This window comes from Eurypyga helias, unplaced genomic scaffold (assembly GCF_000690775.1).
Source record: "Eurypyga helias isolate BGI_N326 unplaced genomic scaffold, ASM69077v1 scaffold14384, whole genome shotgun sequence".
Classification (NCBI taxonomy): domain Eukaryota; kingdom Metazoa; phylum Chordata; class Aves; order Eurypygiformes; family Eurypygidae; genus Eurypyga; species Eurypyga helias.
Genome location: NW_010244432.1, coordinates 21,213 through 36,761, shown reverse-complemented (window position 1 = coordinate 36,761; position 15,549 = coordinate 21,213). Strand labels below are relative to the sequence as shown.

The 15,549-nt window shown below is 50.3% G+C and overlaps 1 protein-coding gene across 1 annotated transcript; it reads right to left on the bottom strand.

Annotated features, from left to right (window-relative positions):
- Positions 1-3,089: 3,089 nt before the first annotated feature.
- LOC104508214 (nectin-1-like) lies at positions 3,090-12,111 on the bottom strand (the record flags this gene model as incomplete). The annotated part of the gene is given in 6 exon segments (XM_010149759.1): positions 3,090-3,248; positions 6,131-6,282; positions 10,217-10,334; positions 10,758-10,837; positions 10,839-11,046; positions 11,739-12,111. Coding segments are annotated over 6 exon segments (1,090 nt in total), but the record flags the coding sequence as incomplete, so codon positions are not given.
- Positions 12,112-15,549: the final 3,438 nt, after the last annotated feature.

Below are 15,549 nucleotides of genomic sequence, written 5' to 3'. Positions count from 1 at the left end.
ACTTACCCCTTTGCCCACCCAGTTTCGTGTCTGGGGTGCAAAAGAGAGCGGAACTGCAGCCTGGGGAGAGAGTGTGGGAAAAGGATCCCCTTTTTGTGTTCGAGGGGTGCGTGAAATCTCTGGAAAGCGGTGCGATGCCTGAGCGTGCTGGGGGCCCCACGTGAAAAATCCATTAGGAAGAGTCTGGAGAGAATTAAAGCTGCTGTGAAAAGCGGACTGGAGAAACAGGAGACAGCAGAGTGGACGGAGGGGGAACAAGCTAGGCTTTAATGCCAGCATAAAAAGCCTCTCCCTCTTCTGCTACCCCCCAGCCCTCATAAAAAGAGGGAGTGCTGTATGAATAGGAATTACAGCAGCAACCCTATCTGCCCGCTGCCTGGCTCTGCCAGCTGTTGCATTCAGCCCAGCTTCCTGTCCCCGTGCCAGGAGCCGGACCTCTGGGGCAGCAGCTGGCAGTGCAGGGACACGGGGGGGTCGCCCTGGGATGCTCTGGCACCCAGCTGAGCCCATGGGTTCTCTTCGATCCCCCCCTGCCCCAGCTTCCGCCTTCTCCCTGCAGCACCCAGGGATGTAGCAGTGCTGCCACCGCAGCGACAAACCGGGCCTTCCCCCTCACAAAAGTGGCTTCAAAAGTACACATTTTTAAGCTCACATCTTTCTTTTAATAGCTGGTTTTCAGTAAAAAGAAGACGTATGCAAATCATCCTGCCTGTCCATCAATCCCTTATCTAATGCTTTTTGAACCTGCTGGCCAATTTTAGTGGTATCTGACGGAAGAAGAATGCGCCAAAATTATCCCTATCATAAAGCCCTTGGAGAGAGCTGGAGTGGGATCCTTGGCAGAGGTGGGAGCTAAACCTCATTAGACATCAGAGAACCCACAGGGACAAGAGGCTGCTCCCAAGGGCAGCAAAGGCCCAGATCAGAAAAAAGCGTATTTTTAGACACCAAGTAATTCTTCTGTGATATGCAGATCCACAGCTATCAAAAGCCCTTCTGCTTATCACACTGCTTAGATATTTTAAAAGATACTTCTTCCTGTGGACACATTTTTTCTTGAAGTCACATTTCCATCCTTTTCCCTTCAATCATAAGGGCCAAGGAAAAGCCCAGCACCAGCCAAGATTCTCACTGTAGCCATGGGCATTGAGGAAAATGTCAAACTCCATGAGAAATTACCTTTTGGACATGTGTCAGCCCAAGCTGCTCCTTGCATGGAGCTCCTCCAGAGGAAGGCCCTGGATTTCCTTCTGCAAAAATCAAACGCCCGCTGCAATGGGAAGCAGGAGGGCCTTTGGCTGGCTCTAGCCAGAGTAAGCAGCAGCGACCTCAGAGTCGATGGGCCCATGGAGCTTCCCAGTTCCCAGGTGGCCTCAGCAAATACAGTGGTGATCACATGGGGTTTTTTACAAGACAGATTGCTCATGGCAAACATTCCCTGCCAGTACAGCCCACAACAGATTATCCAGGACTTTGACATGCTTGCTGTGTTCCAGATGTGTACACGAGTGAAGATAGGGAGATACCTCAGCCCCGATGGAGCTGCAATTTGAGAAGCCAGTAGCACTGCTGTCCTTTTTCCTCCGCAACAGCCCTTGCACCTATGCATGCCCATCTGACTTCAAGGGATCCTGCCCTTCCTCTCCCTACAAGGGATTTCTGCTCTCCTCATGTGGGGCAAGGCGAGGGGAGAGGAGGCAGTGGGGGCGGAAAAACCACTGGCAACTAATCCAGAAGTTTAGCAGCTGCCACCAGCATTTCAGAGTGTGACGGCTTTTAGGCCAGATGCCAAACGTGTCTTAGGTTTAATCTCCCTGTCAGGTCACCTACTGCTTGTCAATCAAGCGCTGCTCCCACAGGGGCCACTGGCACAGATGCCATCAGACAGGATGCAGCAGACGCTCCTGCCCGCCATCCGGCAGATTAGCGTCAGACGGACCCTCAGGATCACACCTCTTTAGCCCCCGGAGGTCCTCCCACCTAAAGCAGCCACAAGCACTTGCTGGTGCAGCATGGCATGGCCTGGCTGGCGGTGGCTGGGCTTTGGGCGCACCTGCTCTGCGCTCAGGATTTAACGCTTCCCTAGAAGGGCTCTCTCCTGCGCTCCGAGCCCACAGCAAAGGCCTGCTGCTGCGCGGCAGAGGGCTCCAGCCAGCTCCACAGGCTTTTTGCAGCGACCTTGCTGGGACCAGATCACTGGTGGTGTGTAAATAACTCCTGGCTGGAAGCCAAGCAAACAGGGGGGCCATCAGCCCCTGCCAGCCTCTCCTCCCCCAACAGCCTGCCACAGATACAAGGCCATGGCTGCAAAGCCACCTTCCCTGCATGGGAAACTGTGATTTTCCTTTGATTTTTATGTTTCCCTGGTGCTGGAAGGCCTGTGGGGAGAGAAGATGTTTTAACACCTTTCCCCTTGGGCTTCCTCTGGCTGAAGCCAGCACAGAAGTGCATAAATGCCCCCCTGCATGCACACACGAATGTAGATGTACACGCACGCACAAGGACCAGGGTATGTATACGCACTGCTGCACACCAACAAGCCCGTACAGCCAAGCACATCTTCATAAATACATGCATATTCCCCCATGCCAAAGCACTGATGCTCTTGAGTCCTGCACGCACACATGACTGTGCAGCAGAGCATCCCTGTGCAGTCATGCAGGTTTGGGGGGGCCCATTTGCGTGCCAGGACGCAGATCGGTGTCACACATGTGTGTTATGTACAGGACCACCACACCCATGTGCAGCCATGCAGGGACACGCATGCAGGCCCAGGCAGTCTATAACCACAACCTTTTATTATGTCACCCAACCGCCTGTAATAAATAGTTACATGTCACACTACATGGCTTGGCTGCGACTGACAAAGGTCCTGCAAGGCAGGAGAAGCTATTATAGGAACAGATTGCAGGAATAAAATAGTAAATTTCCACTTATCAATCTTTTTAATGTGCTATAACTCTAATAGCGTTCAGCCTTCTCCCCCTGAACAAATCATCCTCCCCATGAGGGGGCTGACTAGCCCTGCACTCCTCCTCTCTGAGGCTGGGAGGAAGGATGCTGGGTGACAGGAGGGGGAAGGTCTCTACCCGGGGAGATGGGAGGGGGAAAGACGCTGCAGGGTTTTCTCTGCATCAGCCTTCTGTTTTTTTTTCCTCCCAAGGCTGGCTGCTCACTAGATTGAACTCCATTTATTGCATGCAGCTCTTGAAAGAGGTTTTGTGGTCCACTGACAATCCCTAAATTGCCTGCAAGACCCAAACAAATGTACCTGTAATAGCTGAGCGAGGACGGCTGAGCCCTCCCTAGCAGTGGCCTAATCGGTCCTTAGGGAGAGCTGGATAAACATATTCAGATGCCATGAATTATTAAAACCGGTTTTTTAATGTGGTGGAGTCCTGGCCTAGCAGGTTGGCTGCTAATTCCCCTGAGCAGGGCAGCTGCTGGTTTGCCCCTCCTTCTCTCTCATTTAACCTCAACATCACAATTCAGACCTTTGAGAATAAACTGAGATTACAGGCAGGCAGACATCAATCCAAAGTCCCATCCCAGAAATCCTGCCACTGTCCACTTCCCTTGCAGCACTGCACTCATGGAGCATGAGAATGATGCTCTCAGTCCCCTGAAAAACCGCCTGAAGGGGAAACATTTCCCGAAAACCAGAGGGGGAACCCACAGACCCTCGTCCCTGGAGGAGCCTGTGTAGGTGGGTCTGTGCCGCTCTTGTGGCACTGAGACATAAAATGCTGGCAAGTGGCAGCAGGAAATGTGAAGAGAGGGCTGTATCTGGTGTTTGGGAACACGTGTCCTGACAGCGCAAGAGATACGGGGTGGTTGGATAGACAGAACGACAGCAGGAAGTGGACATACAGACTATGCAGAAATGGAAAACGAGACATGGTCAAGACAGCCTGTTCCTCTCCAAGTCTTCTGCAATACCTATCCCACTTCCTTCTCTGCAACTGGGAACTGAGCGTGGCTTTTCCCTCCGATCACTGTTTCAAATGTGACCCAAGGTGCTAGTTACCCTGGGGGATGGATTTCTACTGCTGAGGCAAAGCGAGTCTGCTCAGTTTGTACCAGACAGTTGCCTGCTCCATCCCAGAATCAAAGTGCCTTTGGTGGCAACTCCCGTGAAATGGCCAACGGCTGAACAAATGTTGGCCATGACCTTCCCCGGGCTTCGGGCGGTTGAGCAGGGCTGAGCAGGGCGGGTGTCTGTCCTGAACAAAGAGCTTTGTTGTTCTGGTGCCTCTCACTGGCAAACGGAAAATCCCTCCAGAGAAAAGCATACACCAGCAACAACTCAGCAGGCAAGGATCCAGGACAGGAGGTGTGAATTAAAGGCCTGCTACAGTGATAACCATCATAAATAAATACTTGGTAATTAGCATCTAATTAGCACACCCCATCCATTGACCTCCAAGCACTTGGATAGAGGGAAGATTAGCCTGGTTTACCCATGTTACAGAAAAAGGGAACTGAGGTGGTGAGGGTGCCAAACACAGCGTTAGTGCTAATTTCAGGAGGTCAGCTGCCCGGCCTTCAGCTCTAACGCTTGCTCAGCACTTTTCACTTTAGAGAGCGGGTGGAGAGGGCTGGAGCTTGGGCCCTCTGAGAAGCAGTTTCATCACTCTTGGGTTAGACAACTCTTCAAGGACGGGGGTGGCTCAGAGAGGTGGCCCGCTGTCAGAACAGCAGGCACTCTGATTTGCCTCGGGCTGGACAGCAGGAAGGACTAACAAGCTCAGGAACCTCCTCCCATGCCTTGGGGAGACCCCAGAGCGCCTCATGGCCCACCCAGCTCAGAGAATCCTGTGCAGTCTGTGGAATTGCAGGATGCAGGCAGCCGGCGGCTCCCCAGCTCACCTGGCTGCAGTCACAGCCCCACGGTCCCTGCTTTGAGCCCAGCTGGAAAAGTGGCTGTGCGCTGCGGTTTGTGCTGCCTGCCCAAATGGTCCCAACCTGGGGTGTAGGGGAGCACCCGAAGGACACCAGTGCTGAGCCCCACAGTGCTGCCGTGGGGGGCCAGAGGGGACCGGCAGCAAGTCGCCCCAGCTGCCAGGCATGTCTCCCAGGCACGCAGTGCTGTGTCAGCAGATGGTCACCCCCCACCTGTCCCCCGAGAACCCGGAGCTCGCTGCAGCATGGCAGTGCTCCAACTCACTACTGCAAGAGGTACTTCCACCTCTACCATGAGCCCCACAACTGCTGGTCACTGCCTGTCACTAACGTAGTGATAAAACCAATCGCTCCTTTCACCCCAAAGGAATGGGGTAAACCTCCCTGCCCTGCCCACAAAGCACCAACAGCCACTTTTCCCCTTTGGTGATGCCTTGCAATATCACTTCGTCTCTCTGAAATGAGGCTATTGCCATATGATATTTCTTCTGTTTAATCTATTTCTTGATAGCACTTTCTCTCCCTGACATTACCTAAGCATGTCCACATCTTTTCCTCACTCCTGTGGCTACACTGATTTACAAGTCACCAAATTCCTTCTGTCCTACATGACATCACATAGCATCACTTCCCATTGTATCCCAGGATGTTGTTCCTTTCTGGAGCCCAGACAAAGCTACTCAAGTGTTCACAGCCTCTCAGTAATCTGTGGCAGCCAGGTGAGCAAGTGCACAGACCAACATGACATTGGAAGGAGCTAAAATGAAAAATCATGAGAACAGAAACACCAAACATCATTCTGACCAAATGACTCATCCATCTCATGCTTTACTGCCCCAGTGGCAGTCTATATCCTCATCCCACTCCTCCTTCTACCTTCTAACAAATATCTCCTGACATGTCTTCACTTTTAACACATCCAATGATCTCTCTGATTCCAAAGCAGAAGACAAGGGGGAAACAAACTGAATGTATCTTCATGGAAGAAAGGAAAAGACAACAAGAGGAAAGGAGAAAAAAATATAGGCTAAACCAGTGCAAAACCAGTACAAAGCAAAGAACTACACTACCTCCTTTGCATCATGAAACTCCCCAGCCCTAGTAGGAGACACCAGTGATTAAGACAGACATTGGACGAACCAACTGGTAGTTGTTAGCCACTCACACTCCCCTCTCCCCACCTCCCCCTCTTCTTCTGTCTTTCAAAGCACACCAAGCGTTTTCCTACCTGTGACATTGACTTCCACCAAGCCCGACCGTGTACCGATGGCGTTGGAGGCCTCACAGATGTAGGTGCCAGCCACGCTGTAGGAGACAGGCCCTTTAAAGTAGATGGTGTTGTTCTGGATTTCCACGCTCCCTGGCAGAGTCCCGTTTGGCCTAGGGGAAACAAAGATCATGGTTGACCCCGGAGATGATATTCAGTAGGGTCAAGCAGTACTGCAGAGCAGACACAGACATGCTGGCTCTGCACTTGCCCTTGGGCAGGTCCAGAACGCCATGGTGCTGGTTCGAAAATACCCATCAGTCAGCCTCAAAAACAAACCCTCAGACAGCAGCATTACAGGGAAGAGTCAGCACAGTGTCTCCAGGGTAAATCCACCGCATGATGAGAATCAGGTTCTTCACATGGATTGGGGTTTTTTCCCCTTCTCCGTGGTTACAGGGGAGATTGGACACATTTGGCCTTGGATTTGGCTAATGGGATGTGGAGCACTTTCAGTCTATGTTCTCCCCTATACAGAAAACAGACTCAGAGCCTTGAAGTGGTTCATTTTCCAGCACAATCCCTGAGCAGGTACCAGCTCAGGGTGAGATGACCAGGGCACTCTTTTGTTTCAGGTGGCTCACCTCTAGCAGGCTCGTTTTCAGAGTGTTCCTCCATCCCCGACTTTCCATTTGATGAAAAACACAGGAATGGCATGCCAACCTGACCCTGCTTTTCCTCAATTTCCTGCCTATGTAACTCCCCGGGGCAGCTGATCAGCCAGTGTTAATTGCAACTCAAGCTCAAGTAAAGCAGGGCTGATTTAGAGTCCTGCTAGCTATGACCTGCCCATGTCAGAATAGTCAGATAAGTGTGAAACTGGAATAGTGCAAAATTAAGTCTAGAGATACACAGAATAAATGAACAAAGGCAGAAAAAAAATTTTAAACCCCTGTCTGTTAGGAAAAGACACTCATGGCCTGGTTATTCTTAATTACTGAAGCAAAAGAAAGTAATTACTTCTCTTAGGCAATTAAAAATTACTCAAGTTATTCTTTCCCCTCCTCCCAACAAAAATGTGCACATATTGTCAGCAATTTGTAAGAAACAAAAGGGAATAATGGGGGTTTAATTAGGTTTGTAAAGAAGCGCCTAAATGCACACACGCATATTTTGCATGTCTACATATACACATCGGCACAAACTATAGCAAACACATTAGTCTTTCCCAGCTACATCAAGCCAATGCTCCAGCAGTTGATGGAAGAATAGAATAGCCTAAATTTGGTCTTCTGCAGATGGGTGAATTAGGGCCCTGACTCTGCAAAGACAAGGGCACATCTAAAATCTGTGCCGTGGGATTCTAAAGAAGGCTACTGCTTCCTCTAACAGCTCCCGCGACTGTTGCTCATCACCATCCAAATGCGAGGAGACAAAAGCATCGCTGGTTTTTACATTCCAGGCAGGAGCAAAACATCAGCAGCAGTAATTACCCCCTGACCCCCAGGAAGGGGAAGAGGCACAAATGAGCACATGGATAAACCGAAGATGTTGGTGGCTGCCCAGCCCAGGAAATGAGGAATCAGTTAGATGTCACCAAAGTGGCACTGTGGGAAGGAAGGGGATGGCTATGGATTTTACCTCCATTCCTTACCTCCCTACACACACACCTACCACATGCCTAGGTGGTTGGTTGCAGTTATTTATCAGCTTGTCATCCCGTCTGCATGGTCTGCCTCTTCCTCACATGGCCCTGCTCACAGGCAGCCTGGGGCCAAGAATGGGAGAGCAGGGCTGAAAAAGCCAGGAGGCAACTCTCTGCCCCAGCTTTTTCTTCCTCCTCCCTTTCCACCTCTATTTCCCCCAGTCTCACTTGCGCTCTCTCTCTTACTTTCATCTTCTTCTTACCATCAGCTGCACTCTGTCTTTCCTTTCCACCCTCTCTCAGGTCAATAATCCTATACTCAGTCCTAACTGACCTACCAAGTGTACAAAAAGGGAGAGGCTGGAGAATCAGACTAAAGTGCCATCAGGCTTAGAAACCTGTACTCTCTAATTCCATCCTTCCTCTCTCCCCATTTTTCTCCCCTCAGTTCCTTCTCAAAGCAAAGTATTGATGCTCCCAGCCTCTCAGCTGTAAGTCAAGAAATGCTTGCAGGCTAAAGACAGATAAATGGAGATACACACAGCTCACAGAGAATCCATAGGAAGACTTCTCTTTCCAGTGTTTTAAAAACCAAAACCAGAAAGATCAATCACACAAGCATATAGGGACCAACTCAATGCCTTGGCTCAAAGATGTGCCCTTCCCAAGAATGGTTTCTGCCAGAGCTGAATTTATTACCAGTGTAGTGTGTAAACCAGGTGTGCAAATAACACATGATACTCACCCAGTCATGCAGCATCATGCTCAGCCCTGATGCCTGCATCCCCTGCTGAGCCTGAGCCTAGTTGGTAACGAACTCTCTTTCTTGCTCTGGGCTACAGAAACATCACCTGGCTGAGATGTTTTGCACCTGGTTACCCTGTGCTTCAGCACTCAGCCTCCCTTCAGCAACACTATCACAGCGGGAGCAGACTGCCCCAGCAGAGATCAAGGGCTGCTTGTGCTGCTGGCTGTGTCTGTACACACAGCGACAGCGCTCCTGCCACGGAGAGCCTGATGCCCAGGAGCCCAGCAAGGGCTCTGCCTCCAGGCCCGCATGTGAGCAATAGCGGAAGAAAGGATGAAATGACTTGCCCAAAAGCAGGGAGAAAACCTGCCTCCAGTCCCCAGCTGCATCTCACAGGGCTCGCTTGAGCTCAATTCTCCAGCCCTGCTACAAAGAGATAGCCTGAACTGGCATCTCTTCTGCCTTGGGTGCCACAAGGGGCATCTTTGCCTCTAACACTTCCCCGGCGATGTTGTGAGGAACCCAGAGTGCCCCCTCGGATCTTACGTTGAACTGGCAGAACCAACAGAGGGAGAGCGCTGGGGATGAGAACTAGAAAAAAAGGCAAGAAAAACAATCCTCTTCAGACTTTCACTGTGAACAGTTTGATCTGGGAAGCGAAATGACAGAGAGTATGTCTAGCTCCTTGCAAAGCCATTTTGAGAGCCTCTTTCCTGATGACAAATGCTAGCTGAAAAGAAGAAAGGATCCATTTGATCTTTCTTTTTTAAAGCTACATGAGTGCTTACAGAAAAGAAAAGAGAGGGAGAGAGAACCACCTCAGGTTGCATCAATTCCTATCTGACTCCCCAGACACCCCTCGCTCACTTTTCAGTCCCTTTAGTGTGCTCAGCCAAAAGCTGAAACCCTGGAGGACAAGGAATTGCTTCTGTTTAATGTCAGTTGCATGGGGATGAGTGTTCCGAAGGGGAGCTCCTGCTTACAGCTGGGGCTGATTCCAGGGAAAGGTTTTTTCACATGCAGACAAATGTGCTATTTGTGCCCCTTTAAGGAAAGGAAATCCTGGGTTCTTTGCCAGCTCTGCTACTGAAGCACTTCATGGTGCTGGGCAAATTCACCCTGTCGTATCTCAGCTACTTCACTTGTCACCAGGGCAGAATATCATTCCAATGGAGTGGGAATAGGAAGTTATCCTGGATATTGAGGCTGCACTGTGATGGTAGCAAGCTCCATCCCAGCCCAGCGGACACAGGGTGTGTATGATCCTTACCCACTGCCCTTCCCTTCTCAGTCTGAGCTGGAAGATGCTGGGGGAACACCCAGCTGAAAGCCTTGTTTTGGATCTGACGAGCTTAATGTCAGAGGGTGGCCAGCAGAAGAGGGGGTGAGACAGAAAGACCAAGGCTGAAGACAACAGATTCCCTGGTTCACAAATAAATAAATTAGCTCCAGTCCCCGTGCAATGAGGGCCTCCTGTCAGGTGTGCCAGGGGACCAGAATCAGCTCTGAGCATTCTGCAGGAGCACAGCTCCAGCAACTACAAGTGTCCAACTCTCCCCTCACATGCATGGGTTTTTCCTTGCAGTGACACCACTGACAGTAATGGGACCAGGCCCTGACTGACCTGAGGGTGACCAAGGTTTCTAAAGAGGCTCCTTGGCCCTGTTCAAACATTGTATATGCTACTGAGAGCAGAAGCATTGTAGGCACTTACAGCTTCCATTCATAGGTGTGAGCTGGGGGATTGGCATCAGATTTGCATATCAGCTTCACATCCTTCCGGTTGAGAAACCAGTTGCCATCAAAGCCCTCAATAGTGACTTCTGGCTCATCTGCAGGGGGAAGAAAAAGATAGAAAAGCAGGATGGAAAGGGAGAGGAAAGTGTTATGGAAAAGGAAGGGGGAGAAAATTAAGTAGGAAGAGATGAAAGGGCAGGGGTGTGAGAGAGAGATTGCAAGGTGGGAAAGATGATGGGGTAAGGAATGTGAGAGAGGGTGAATGAAGGAGAGAGAGAAGGGAAGGAACAAAGGGATATGGCAGAGAGAAAGACGGTGTGAAAAAGAGAAAGCATATGATTATTCCAACAGATAACTTCAGTTTTCACTCTCCAGAAAAAGAGAGCAGCCCCCGACTTCAACCCCTCCACCAGACCAACATCTTCCCTTCAGAAAAATCCTCTTTTGCCAGACTTGATCACCCACCCCAGGGACTGACCACAGAGCACTGCTCTCCAGCCCTGCCCAAGCTCACTTACACTGCACGTTGAGGGTCATGCTGTCAGTGAAGCGGTCCAGCTGGTAGTTGACTACACACATGAGCTGCTGGCCCCCCCCCCAGCCGGTACCGGCTGATGACTGTGATAGTGCCATTGCTATTCCGGATCTCCTGAAACTCCGCTTCCCCTTTGAGCTTGGTGTCCCAGGTGACAGTGCTGGGGGGCTTCCCATTAGAGGAGGTGCAGGTAGCTACCAAGATCTTTTCTGTCCTGCCAGACTTCGCGATAAGTGGCCGCTTGGTGCCCTCCATCCGATTTGTGGGCTTGGCTGCAAGGAATTTCAAAAAGGAGAAGAAGGGGCAAGAGTACAAAAGGATGATTAGAAAAGAAATGCTACTCTCTCTACTATAACCCAAGAGACATCTAGCACCACTGAGCCTGTGACAGACCTTGTGGTGAATCCAGAACTGCTGCAAATTGCCAGCAACCTACTCTGGGGAAAGAATGCTGGAGGTGCCCTAGATGAACAGATACATGACGGAAAGTCAATCCTCTCCTACCATAGGTTTTCAGCCCTATGTTAGAATGAGAAACCAAAATTGAAGAACAAATGAATCGTGTAGACCTTGGGTGAGGTCTATTCATCCACAACCTTAGTGTTGCTCCACAGACAAACTCTGTTTGTGCTTAGGATCTCTCTGTTGTCTCTGTTCACTTGACAGCCACCAGTGCATTAAAACTCCCCACTCCTTTTGGGAACAGGTCGCTGTTATTGCGCCTGCATGAAGAGACAGGGGAACTGAGGACTGGAAGGAGAAAGAGGTGTTCCTGAGATAGCTCAGTGACCCACCTACCCTCAGTTCCCTGCTCTTCACCAGTCACTTTTTAAAGTCATCTTGAAAGATCACCATAGATAAAATTTACACCTAAGATTCACTTTTGCCCTGACTTCTCAGGTTCCTCCAGATCTGTTAAACCAGAAGCAATGGTTCACACCACGGAGCTTGTTCAGTATCTTACCCAGAACAGTGAGGTTCAGTTGACCTTCTCGGTTGCCAGTTGGGAAGGTAGCAAACTCACAGATGTAAACTCCCTCATCCTCCAGTTCTAGCCGAGAGAGCTGAATGGTGCCATCTTTGAAGGAAGGGTTCCGGAAAGTCACCCGCTCTTTGTACGGAGAGAGGATGGACACCCCCATGGCAGGGTTGTAGATGGCCACATTCTGCTTGGAGCCGTTGGTGGCTTTTTGCCACGTGACCTGCGTGATCTTCACATTGGGGAGCGGATTGGTGAAGCTGCAGTGCAGGACCACGTCTGTCCCGATAAACCCCGAGACTGTGTCATTGACTAAGACAGTCTGAGCTTGCAGCCCTGCAATAAAATGGAAAGACATGAATATACATGTGCTTCTCAGACAGAGAAAGAATGGTTCTTGGACATCAGGCCCATGAACTCCTTTATTTATTCCATTTGTTTCTTCTTGGCATTGCTGATACAAGAACACTCTAAGGATTCAGGCTCTTGGTACCTTCTGCAACTACCTGCACATATCTGCAGCTTCATTCCTGTTCATAAACACCTCCCCTCCCACAACTGATGTTCACATTTCACTGGAACCTGCCTTAATGCTCTGCAGACAACCTAGGGCTTATGATCACCAAAAGGTTGGGTCAATAATACATTCCTTCCTTTTGTCTTCAACTCTGGATGACACTAAATCAGTTGTTGTAAATACACAGAGCACGCGTATCTGGAGGCATATGAAAGCACAGATATTTATCAGCAGAACATACCCAAGCATATGGTAACATGCACTCAGACATCCATTTAATCCTACTGAAAATGCATCGGTAATTAAATGAGCTGCAAAGACTCAGCCCCAATTTCAGCGTAGCAATAGTTCTCATATAAGAATAGATTTACAGCAGTGCCCGTACACCTTTCACGATCTACCTGCACGATCTAGAGCATTTCTGCAGCCGTTTTTTAACCCCACAAGTGGCTGCATTTAGGAACTTTCCATCTTGATTCTGCGGAGTAAAGATGAAAGGCACTTGGGAAAAGTGGTGGCTGGTGTTCATGACTTCTATTCTGTCTCAGTTGATTCTTCCCCTGACAGCTGGAGAGAAATGTCTCCCACCAGACTGACCTAATCTGCATGTTTAGAGATAATGCTCTGGCAATTATACAGCCAGTATTTATATAATAAATACAATAGAGAAGCAAGGTGGTGAGAACAAGAAAAGCGGGTTTTGCTCGCTGCTTCTGGCAGAATCTGAAATTGGGTGTATTCTGGGAGACTGAGAGTAAAGGAAAGAAAGGGGTAATAAAAACTAGAAAGATGTACAAAGACTGAGGAACATGAAAGGGTAATGAAAGAGAGAGAAGCTGGGGAAAGAAAAAAATGCATAGCAAGAGAAACAGGACCACATCTTCTAACTCAGGGGACAGAGCATTTCTGAAATGTCATGCCTACCCCATTCTTCCAGGGGACTAACAGGCTCCCCATGCAAGGCCAACATGAACTCCTCAGTTTTAGCCCCCACAGACCCCTGGCAGATGTGCACTGTGATTTCTACACATGAAGTAGAGTAAGAGTGGTCTCCTTCCTGCAGCTTCACACACACACAAGCACAGGCCCTCAAAAGTCTTTTCACCCACAAACACCACCCGTACCGTTCTCCCGGCATGCTCCCATGCTGTCTCCTCACCCCATGCCTCCTCTACTCAGCCTGATCTTAGTCCCCATGTCCCATCTAAGGCTCATCTTTCTCCCCTTCTCCTTCCCTCCACGCCAAGCCTGTGACCCTGAGGACAAGCCTCAACAATCCAGCCTGGCCATGAGACGCCATCCGCTGACCACAGTCATCATCAATTAAGACCGAAACTCAGACTCTAGAGCTTTGTGTGAACTTGCCCCCTTCCCTGAGTCAAGCGCTGGTTTGCCCCACACCCTAGCATTGCGGCTGGGTGCTGAGGAATGTTTTTCAGTGCTGCTTACAGCCACAGCAAAGCACTGGTGCCCTCATGTGCCTGCATGCATGAGTCCTTAGAGGCTGTCGGCCAAGCTGGAAGGGTCGCACTTTCCCTCTCTCAGTGTAGCCGGGACATTTTTGCCATGTAGGTTGCAGAAACTAGAGGGGAAGGATGTTCCTGCTCTGATAAAGTCACAGTTCGACCATGTTTCTCCATGCCAACCAGAGGCACTGGCCACCTGGAGAAGGACGTCCAGGCAGTAAGACACAGTGAAAGACTTTTCTGACACCAGACTGTCCTCTTCCCTGTGAGACCCCGTGACCCACAGCAGCCTTCCTGATGAAATGAGGGCACTGAGTGCCGAGCAGGGTTGGCTTTAGATAATGCTATGCCAGGATTTGAGGCAAAAACGGGTGGATGAGGAGAGGGAGAGATGTCTCCCACATGCTTTGCAGCATATGCTGCTCCTTCTACCCCGGAGGTGAGAGAGCCTCTTGCAGCATTGCCCACACCTGCGGAGGTGAGCAACAGCTCTGCCAAGCAGTCTGGCTTCTGAAGTCTTGAGAGCCTCGCAAAGCGTGTGGGAGCTTGCCAGAGAGCAAAAGCTATCACGTAGCAAAGGCCCTGGGAACAACCTGCCGCCCATCTCACGCTGCCTGGCTGTAGGTGAGCTCAGCACTCCCTCTTTCTCCCAAGGCTGGAGTAGAGCGGATTCATGAGTACCGGTCCCCACCTCTTTCATGAAGGGCCCATGCCCCCAAGCAGAGCCTGCCCGGGGCTGGGGCGATGGCACATCTGGCTCTGCTCCCACACAAGCTCCCTGACCCCCCCAGGCCTCAGCGGATCCCTTTGAACCAGGCTTTCGACATCCCAATAAAAGAGGCCCCATTCGCGACAGCAGGAAGTCGTGGCCCAGCACCCCCCCGCAGTGCCAGAAAAGCGAGAGATGAGCCAAACCCTGGAGAAGAGAGAACGGAAAGCCACCAGCTTCTCCTCAGTTGCACTTCACGGCAGCTGGGAGGACAGCCCGGTGTCTCCCTAGCAGGGTGTGGGGACAAGGAGCACTGCACGCAGGAGGCTATGCCAGGCTGAAGGCCACCACTGCCCAAGGATGGGCACCTAAAACGTGCTTCTTCAATAAGATACTGTCAGCTAAGCTGACAGAGAACTGTGGGACATGTCACAAGAGAGAGATCAGTCCAATCCCTTACTTCAGCATTACTATGCCCGGCCTTTACGCTATTTCTCTGCAAATTAATGAATGACCCTTTTAAAAATCAGGTGATCTTTCTTGACCTTGTGTGGTAATAACCATCCCCAGTTCTACCCCTAACCCTGCCATGGGATCCATGAATCAGTGCGCATTGTTCTTGGACACAAACTGGAGAAAAAGCAGACTTTGGTGCTGACGAACCAGACCCCAGAATGGTCCAGCAGAACCCTTCTCTGCCCAGGTGTGAAGAGGCAGACTTTCGGCTAGGGAAAAGGCCGGTGCCAGTTGAAGACCGCTTGCCAACAAGCAAACGCTGCCAACGCTGGGATTCAGGCCCCTACATGTAGCAGCTTTAACAAAAACACATTCCAAACTTTCTAGAGGCTTCAGGGGAAAAGGAATAAAAAAACCCCAACTAAACAGCAGAAGAAATAACAAAACAAACCAAACAAAACTACACCAAAAAAAACCCAAACACTGTGCGGAAATCGAGCTTCCTTTCCAGGTGACTGAGTAACTCACGGCTCTTTCGCAAGACAGGGTAAACTCTTCATGTTCTGCTCCTCCAAGCCCCTCATCAGGAAAATAATGCTCCCATTGCTCTGCTCCGTACCGCGGCAATAGCACCCACACCTCAACAGG